At 39.6% G+C, this 9984-nt stretch overlaps 1 protein-coding gene across 1 annotated transcript; it reads right to left on the minus strand.

Annotated features, from left to right (window-relative positions):
- Positions 1–201: 201 nt before the first annotated feature.
- LOC148661599 (protein phosphatase Mn(2+)-dependent 1K-like) lies at positions 202–4918 on the minus strand. The gene is made up of 7 exons (XM_088635531.1): positions 4771–4918; positions 3733–4206; positions 3470–3570; positions 1953–2118; positions 1125–1269; positions 902–1036; positions 202–809 (listed from the first exon to the last, which is right to left on the minus strand). The coding sequence occupies exons 2-7, from the start codon at positions 4164–4166 to the stop codon at positions 678–680; spliced, it is 1113 nt and encodes a 370-aa protein (XP_088491657.1). The 5' UTR covers positions 4167–4206; positions 4771–4918; the 3' UTR covers positions 202–677.
- Between the last annotated feature and the right edge of the window lie 5066 nt (positions 4919–9984).

Here is a 9984-nt window from a genome sequence, read left to right on the forward strand (position 1 = left end):
AACTGTGCAGTGCACCCTGAAAAATAAGTTTTGCTTTGTAGACCTTTTTATCCAACATGGAATACTATACTTTCTCAGAAGTGAAAAGTCCATTGTCAACTGCAGATAAACCAATTCTTATCAAAATGATACATTTACTTTAACCTTTCAGCCAAAATACTTAAGTCATCCTGACAAAAAAAAAAGTTAACAGACAGGAACTGATTTGCAAGGGATTTATTTCTGTTCACTTGTGCATTTTTTGAAGAGACTGATGTGCTACTCTGTGCACGTCAAGTCTCCCATCCAGCTCCAATAAATAAACATTCCCTTTGCCAGAACTGGCATCCAGTTTCACAGTAGAAATGCAAGAATTTTACAGGACTGGAAAAGTCTACTAAAAGCCATATTAAATGAGTAATTTAAAAACCACTTTGGACAGATTTTAATGCTGAAGTGCATAAAGGCACTAAAAATCTTTAACTTTCTTATGAAATGAAAGAAAAATGCATAAGAACCTGTTAGGTCCAGAGGAAAATGCTTGCTACGGATCCACATTTAAGCACAAAAGTGGAACAGCATAGTAACCAGTTTTGCTTTCAGCTATAGAAAAATATCAAAACCCCACCCAGTCACAGTATTTATACATAAATCAGACTACAAAATCAAGTACAGCTCTACAACAGTCATCTGTCCAGTTAGCTCCAACGGCAGCTGGCTACCATGATTCTTCCAAAGCTTGATGAGGTCAGGGCATTCTTGTACTTTCCCCAAGCTCCAAATGGTACCACTAAAGTAGTTGCATTATCTTGTGTTCCATATAGCAGAGCCTGAAGAAACAAACAAAATCACCATTAAAATATTGAGGAGGAAAAAAATCCTATGGAAGTCAAACACTTTTAAAACTCCTATTTCCACTTACCTGATCAGTTACAATAAGAGAAGCTTCTGAAGGGTCCTGGCACCTTTTCACAATATCACACATTTCCTGTCCTTCCATGATCCCACTGACGCCATCAGTCGTTAAAACCAGGAAACAGTCCTTCGAATGCTGCAGCTGGAATACATCAAACATACTTCAGACCTCGTATCAAAAATCAGAAACAGAAGATCAGACCTGAAATGACACTTTAGAAGACTCATACCTTCACTGTTGTAATCTCGGGCTGTGCAATCACTCCATAGGGCTTCACCTGGAAGTCGCCAATGCTTCGCGTCATTGCCAGCCTCCCATTTACATAAGGTTCACCAGCGCTGTTCCACTCAATGATGCCGCCACACTGCAGAATCCTAAAAGGACAGTTCAAGCCCATTAGAATAGCAGGCTTTTCTAATGTAAAAATTGGGATTCTCTCCCTAATAAATAAGAATTCAAATAGACTTGGCAAGATTTTTACAGTCTTAATTATTGGAGGGAAGGAATTAATCATCCAACAATGAAGCGGGGCCAGCAGCCATATCACCCTGCAGCTCTCAACTGGCTACCCACTGAAACTAAGCAAGATTGAGCCTGGTCAGTACCTGAATGGGAGACCTCTAGGAAGTTATGGTTGCTGCTGGAAGTGGTGTTGGTGGGACCAGTGGGGGGCACCCACCCTGCGGTCTGTGTGGGTCCTAATGCCCTAGTATAGTGGCAGGGACACTATACTGTAGTGGGTGCCATCTTTTGGATGAGACGTTAAACTGAGGTCCTGACTCTCAGTGGTCATTAAAGATCCCTGGGCATTTCTCGATAAGAGTAGGAGTTATCCCAGTGTCTAGGCCAAATTATCGTGGCCTCTAAATTGTCCCCATGCACTTGCATCCAATCCAGGGTGTACCCTGCCTTGTGCAGGGTGTAGCCTGCTGGGTAGGCTCTGGCTTCCCGCTGCACCGTATGGCATATAGCAGTTCGGTAAATGACATGACAACAATTAAGTCAGATTAGAAAACAAAAGTTACTACACAAGGCAAAAGCACATAACACGCCTTACCTTTGCCTTTCGTCCTTTCGCCTGGCACTGTGGTCTTCGGTTAAGCTCTCCGCTTTCCCTTCTCGGCACAGGACAGCTGGGCTGTCTCCCACGCTGGCAACCACAAGCTCCGTCTCATTCCGTAGCAAAGCAACTGTTGCTGTTGTTCCAACAGAGAGCGGGGCATCTAAAGAAAGCAGACAAGATGTTATAACTCTTGTACAGAAGAACAAGCCACTATAAGGACTACTCTAATGACTGAAATTAGTCTTTACAATAAATCTACAGTATAAAATAGAAAAAAAGTCCTCCTAGCAAAGTTAACTTTCAGAAGAGTAAGTTGAGTCTGGGACTATAAAATGTATTCTGAAATACATGTACTGTGGTATTTTTAAATGTGTTTTCTAAGAATTACCACTTTGCTATACATTAGAATTTGGAGAATTCTATATCTGCACACTTTATGGGCAAACATTGGTTTTTTTATTGTATGTGTACAACTGCTCAAAAGAAGAGAGAACTCACAAGGAGTTTACATGGTTTTTAAAAAACATTCGCAGTCTTCTGTAGTCCAGACATGGAACCGCTGGACTCCATCACCTAGGTTGAAATATAAAAGTAGTAACAAGACACAAAGCAGCCAGCTCTGGCTATTCAAATGCTTGTTAATTTCATAAAACATCCCTATTCCATTCTACAGATCCCTTTGTTTTTAAGTCAAGCAAAGCAGAAGATGTAGCACAGGGACTAGAGCTGTTTAATTATTTTGCAATCAGCCAAAGAAAAAATGCAAAATGAACATCACACATTCCAGACCAAGATGCATCACATTAGTTCTGCTTTGACAGGAATGTCCAAATCTTAAAAGCAAGACCCAAAGGCCTTGAATTTATCACTACAAAAAGGTAGGCTATACCTGCAGTATTTACTGAAATAAATGTCCTGTATATAGCCAGGACATTCTCAGCATCTTAACCATTAGAGTATAAACTATCTAAATCCAACACTCCCATGTGGGAAAAGACAACTCGTTCATATCCAGATTCTTTATGTTTAAGCACCAACAATGTTAGCAGGAAAAAAAGCTGCAATAAATTCCCGTCATGGGATTTTTCACATGCAGCCCAGGATGATCAAAGAAGTCAACAAGGGACCACTAATGCACATTAAGTATGTAACCAGTCCCCTGCACATACTATCACAAGAAAAGAAATGTCTTCAGTAAACATGAGGAACCCAGCACTGACCATAAGGTAACCATTTCAAATGCATGTTTACCTGAAGGAGATCATTTTTCCTCCATTAGATTAAGATGGAGCATTAAAAACCAAGGCTGGGTGCATGTCAAATTACTTTGGGCCCCAAAACAAAGCTAGAACATGCATGCACAGATACTGGAAGACTCAATGGCAAGCTGCCAAGGAGACATGTCAAGGAAATAAAATGAGATGCAGTCCCTCTTATTACTGTCCAGACATGTCCCCAACTACCACATCAAGATGCAAAACACCCTCAAGAAAAGGAAAAAAAAATCTCACCTTCTCCTAAACTGCATATGTGCTGCAGAAAGGCACCGTCGATTTGCAGAAAGGACTTCTCTAGGACCGACTCCAGATCAGACTCAAACTGGAGGTTTCTCCTGTGGTGGAAAGACAGTTATCTCAAAACAGAGAAAAAAAACGAATTTTTGGGATTTGAGCTTCAAGCTTAATTACTGAAGGTTCATTAATTGCACAAACTGCACCCAAAGGCTCGTGGCATTTACCACGCCGATCAGGGTCAAAGGGTGGACAGTACTCACTGGATGAAATGGCTGAAGTGCCGGGAGCAGAACTCGGCGGCGGCAGCCCCACCGTGCCCGTCGAAAACGGCGAATAAGAACAGATCGTCGCCCAGCTGGGCCACCCTGTAGCGGTCCTCGTTCTCTTTCCTCTTGCCCGTCTGACTGGCGCAACCAAAGCTGGGGACACTGGCTTTCTTCAGAGCCTGTCCGCCCTCGCCTGAACGAGGCGGCAGAACTACGGGCTCGTCCAGCCAAATCCCAAAACTGTCCCAGGCGGCCGGCTGCTGGAGCCGCCTTTCTGCCGCGGCGGCCAAGTTCTTCCTCCCGCCGGTGGAGGAGATGCAGCGGGCGAGGGAGGGGCAAGGAGACATCGGCCGGGAGGCGCTGCTCTTCGCTGCTCGGCTGGCCACAACCCTGCCGTGCCGGAAGAATGCGATGGCGATGGCAGACATAACCGTTTCAAGCTTTTTTTCTCCACAAACGGGGATCAAACTACAAAACAAGAAGAGGTGCAACTAGAATATAGTATAGGTTACATCGGCGGTGGTTAGAAAAGAAATGCAACCGCAAGTTGATGCAAGTTTAGATTTAACGCAAATGTGGACGACACATACATTTACAATAAAATGTATTCGTACTGTGATGTAAAGCAGTTGACTACCGCGAAACTTGGTTAACCCGAAACCCTGGTTAAGTTTACTTGGCAACAGCCGCTTCACGCCACATCGACCCCTAGACAAGCCACTGCAAAATGCTAAGTATTTCTGCAAATCGGCGCGATGTATAAAACTGTAACCGCCTACATCCGTCTCCTTCCGAAGAACTTTGCAACGGACGGTACAGAACCCGCGGTCGTAATCTGCAAAAATTAACTAAAACCTTTCTGGAAAGTCCCTACTCCTACCGCCACCGCTCTATTAGCCTGCTTTACATTATGATCACCGAAACTAACATTAAAATCTTATTTCCCTTTATGCACAGTAATAACAAAATGAAACATACTGTCGTTCATGTTATAGCAATAAAAAATGCCTAATGTAGCCGCCGGTAACTTACTTGGTCTCCTTAGTGTTGCCGAGCAGCTAGTATATTCTAGAGCGCTGAAACCCTACCGGCACCTCTCTGTCCAGCACGCAAGCTTTTATATCTTACGTCTCTGCGGCTTGATCTACGCCGTAGTGCTAAGGCACCGACAGCGCGGAAGACTTTTATGCGAGTCATCCGGTTCGTCTCTTTGAGTGTTGGGCATGCGCGTTGATGTGGGCGTTGTTTGAGGAGCAGAATAGCGGTGTAACGCCTTTGTAAAATGTTAGAGAAGGTCTATATTGGCACAAAACAAATGAAAACTATGCAGGCATCCTACATGCAAATGAACCCATTACACCCATTTATCTTTCTCTTGCTAATTTACACAGTGGCGTCAGTCATTTTCAAAGGAATTTGATGGTATCTCACTAAAACCTGTATTGTAGTTTAAACTGCTAACTATGCCGAAATAACACGGTGGAGCATAATAAAAATATACAGAAATCTATTTCAGTTTTTAAAAGAGCTGGCTATCATTAATACATAAATTAAAACTAGTTGTCCCAAAAATACAAAGAAAATTTGGAAATGGCAAAAGAGTCGATTATGTTTTAAACCTCTGTTTTGAAAATAAGTCTCAGCAAACTGATGGATGTTGAAAATAATTATTCTAAAACAGATCTCTGAGATCGAAACAAGTGTGAAATGAATGCAATTAGTTCTGAGTTTCTTTTGTCCGCCTTTATAAAACTGAAATACGAGAGCGCTCCCCGGGGTTTTTCTGCATCTGTATTTAATTAGCAGAACTACAAGCAAATACGATTCTTGTCAGTACTATTTCTCTCTTGTACTTCTACTGTGCATCCGTTTTACAGACATGTTACCATCGTAATTTATGTATATTGTATATATGTATATGTACAGTATGTGCAGTACATTGCCTCCATTGCATGTGTATAGGAGCAACCTATTTTAAAGTTTATTATACATCTTGTACTTTGACATTTTCAACAATCTGGGCCAAACACCTAATTTCAATTATATCTAAAATATAGTTATACCTCGTTTCTGAACTGTTTGCAAATCATATCAGAACCCTGAAATGTACAACACATTTGTTTATCGTATTTTTTTTACAAAAAAATTCACTTTGCGGGTGGAGAGCAAATTTCTACCAATAAGTGACTGAACAAGTTTGTAGTAATGGAGGCCTCTGCAAATCCCTAAAGGCAAACATCAACATTTCACCTTTCTGTACAGCTCTTTCTTAGTTGTTGTGTGGGTGTTGTCTCTACACATGCGATGATTGGTGGAAACTAACTCCCTTTTTAACCCCGCTCCCAGTGTGTGGAAATGTTAGAAAAAAGAACTGTTTGCCAGGTTGGCTCCATCTCTTAAATTATCCAGTTACACCTGGAGAGCTTCCAAAAATCTATAATTCTACACACTGTTTTACAAGCACGAAATGATCTGGCAGCTTTTCTAATTTCTCCACACAGGAAAATGTAGCCTTCCATTTCTTCCATTTTGGTTGAAGTCCCATAATTCCATAAGTTAAGGAAAGACCTCATACTGAGCAGCTGTATTTCCCAGTTAGACTTAGTAGGCAGCAATATTTCATGTTCATTTATAGTATCAGAGAGACTTGAAACAAGAAAAAACAATGATGTACAGATTTAATTCAACTGGTTTTTGAAAAGCTTAATGCGTTTTCAAAGGCTGTGTCCTATAAGATAAGCCTTATGCTTGACAAATCTGTTACTGGTATTACAAATTATTTGATAAGGACTCTAACAGAAGTCAGGATAAATGTGTACAGTGTTCTGCCTTACATTCACATTGGGTCCAAATATCATCTGGTCTTTGTTGCTCATAAATATAAAGATGAAGGAATGAGGTACTGCTCCAATACATATTTCTAGCATGTTTCAGCAGGTTTCAGAGTAATTAGCAATCAAAAGGACCAGAGAGCCAAACAACCTGCCCTTGTTTGTAGCCCTTCATACAGTAGTTTGTATTTATTTCCTTATGAATAAGTCAGCATTCAAATGTAAATTGTGATGTTAAGCATTGCAGAAACCTGCATAGCCTGTTTGTTAACTTACTCTGCCTTCTCAAGCATTCTTATGACATTGCATCTTATTCACTCAAAAGCTGTAAACTGTAAAGAAAACTGTAATTAAGCTAGATAAGTTAGAATTATTTCATGGTGGAAGAGCATTTATTGTTCTATTTATCTGTGTTCAGTGTCATCCACTTTTATGCTGGCTGAATACACAAAAGCACAGTATACTGTGACCCATTTAAGTCTCCAAATGTTTAATTTTGAAAGTTTTATCTTATTTGTTATCTCAAGCATTTACCCCTTAAATGCTGTAGAAATGGCCAGCTGAAGTGAATAGTTAATCACGTCTCATCTAACCCATCTTAATCATTTTAATCGTGTGTACTGTTTTCTTCTTTGAAACTGAATAAAATTCATATTTCAAACAAATCAATTATATGCATATTACCATACAATCCCAACTTCTGTAAGAAATTTAAAAAATCTATAATGAAATGTGAAATAACTGCTGGCTTTCTATTTGGAATGAATCAGCTGGCTGACAGCTGTACACTGCTCAGCACATCAAGTGCTCCCATGAGCTCCCACACTCACAGATTCTGGTTGAAGAGTTGCATCATCTGTGCATTGCTTTAGCCTGTCTGTTAATCAGCTTGAAAATCATCTGACATACTGCTAAAGATGATAACTTCCTGGTTTGTAGACATAGGATGGAATCAATCCTTCACCCTACATATTCTATCTTATTTCTCCTTCACCCAAAATATACTGGTTTATTTCTCCTTCACCCTACATATTCTGGTTATTTATTTGCAATTGTCTTGAAATTTACAGGAGCCTTTGAAAATTATATTTGCACCAGCCTGCATTTGTGGTGCCCTTTTATTCTAGAATTATTTTATTAGCATCACCGTGGGATACGTATGGAATACCTAAAGTATAATATTTAACTCATGCTATATGTCTACCTACAATCATAGAGAGAACCTGAATCCCATTAAAATGATTGTTTGTGGATCTTCAGATCAGAGAATTAAGTTTCCTTTGCATTCATTTTTTAACATGATTTCATCATTTCTTGCATCCATTTTAACATGATGGAACATGCACAGACCAATTATAGATATGAAATAAGCATTCCTTGGGGAGTTTGGATAGAAGAAAGAATTTATCATTATAATAAATGTGTCAAACAAAAGGTAGGCTGTTTGCTTTAGTAATCTTCTATATTGTAGACCTTCCTAGTCCTTGCTACTTTTTTTGTACATGAACTCAGTGAACTCACGTTTTCCTTTGGTGGGTATTTCAGAAGACGGTAGGAGAGCTAAAGGAATGACATGGCCCAGTGTTGTATTACTAGAAAAGTAGTCCCTGTCTGCCTTTTTTTCATCTGGCGCAATAAATGAAGCAGAATACACATCCATTGAAAAAGTGTTTTAAAAAATGGCCTAGTGTTTTGTTCATGTTTTTATTTTGTCTTCACATTTCTAACAATTGTTCTCACATTTTAAACATAGGTCCTTGTGTAGAGGGGAAGGAAAGGGTTAAAGGTAATGGAATGGAGAGTCTTGGGCCTTTTTTTCTGGTTCCCTTCTTGACTTAGTAGTGCAGGGAGCCATTCCCTGTGTGCACACACTCTCTGAAGCTTGGGAACAGATTGAACTCAAGGACATCACCAACACGCACGTCTTGCTTGCACCCACAGCTCCAGCATTATCTGGGAATGGCTGTACAGAATGCAGTAAAGGAAAGTAATTATTTTAAGCTAAACATTCAATAAAAATAAGATAGATTTTTCTGAAATTCAATCCAAAGACAACATGCAATTTCACTGCTTTAGTAAAAAAAAAAACATTTCTTATTAAAAAACATTTTTTTTGTAAACAACATAAGCAACTAAAGGTTAATGTCCCTGCAATGAATGAATTTTAAATGATTGTGTCAAAATATTAAAATAGTTCTGTAAAAGGGACACAATTTAGGGACAAACTTTAAACAGAAAAAAAAAAATTAAAGCACATCCTTCTTTAAAAACATCAGGCCCAATTGGCTGTACCACAGAATAAAATATTCGATATTTTATTGCAGAGGAACAAGTAAAGGTCTATTCCATGTGAAAGGAAAAGAACAGAGCCACGCAGTTTCGATTGTGGAGCCTTCTCTACACCTGAAAAGACACAACTTTCCTTCACACCTGACGAAGACTTCACTGCCGAAACTTTGCGTCTCTATTCTTTTGCTTTCCGCATGGAAAAAACCTTTACCTGTTCCTTTGCAGCCTGCGCATGCTGACGCAGCTATCTACTCAAACTTCAGTATTTTATTTGACCTATTTTAATCATTTACATTTTAAGAGATAAAGTGAAGAAATCCATTTTTGTAGCTTTTCCATTGCTTCCAAACATCAGACTATAAATCAAAGATCTTGACAATTGAAAAGAGTTTCACCCTAATGATTCTCTTATCTTGATGATCTTTTACCTATTTTGCTTCACAGACCCCATGTCCCTCTCTGCTGTACACACCTGAAGATGCTTCACAGGTGAAGCATCATATTTGACCCTTTCTACTTTTCCATGAAGAATTAACTGTGGTTTCTCTCATTATAAATTCATTTAGCCTGAAGAAAAGCAATCAGGTGTCATAAGTTTTTGTTTTCTACAATAAGAGAGAAATACATAATTTCTTAGTTCAAGAAGGAATCAAATATTTCTTGTAGAAGGCAAGTATTGTGTGATTTGTCTGTTTGGTTAGGTATCATCAATACACAAGGGGCAAGGTTCTTTTGTGTTTTGTGGGACAAAAAATAAAGCATTTGGGTTCATATATATATGTAGAACTATTTTGGTCACAAGAATTTTGTGTATCAGATAAATGGAGTAAAGCTTCATTATAATGAATATACAAAAAACAAACAAAGAGCTCCAGTCTGGAATCAAACACAGGACCTGTGGAGCGGGAGCACAAACATCCCAGTCAATGTGCTTCCCCTTGGTTCATGCTAACAATCTTAACTGTTTGTCAGCAGTCATATCACCCTGCAGCTCAAAATTGGCAGCCCACTGAAGTTAAGCAGGTGTGAGCCTGGTCAGTACCTGGATGGGAGACCTCCTGGGGAAAAAGTATAAGTAGGGCCAGCAGGGGGTGCTCACTGTGTGGGCCCTAATGCCCCAGTATAA

The sequence above is a fragment of the Lepisosteus platostomus genome, chromosome 6 (assembly GCF_059453375.1).
Source record: "Lepisosteus platostomus isolate fLepPlt1 chromosome 6, fLepPlt1.hap1, whole genome shotgun sequence".
NCBI classification, from domain to species: Eukaryota; Metazoa; Chordata; class Actinopteri; order Semionotiformes; family Lepisosteidae; genus Lepisosteus; species Lepisosteus platostomus.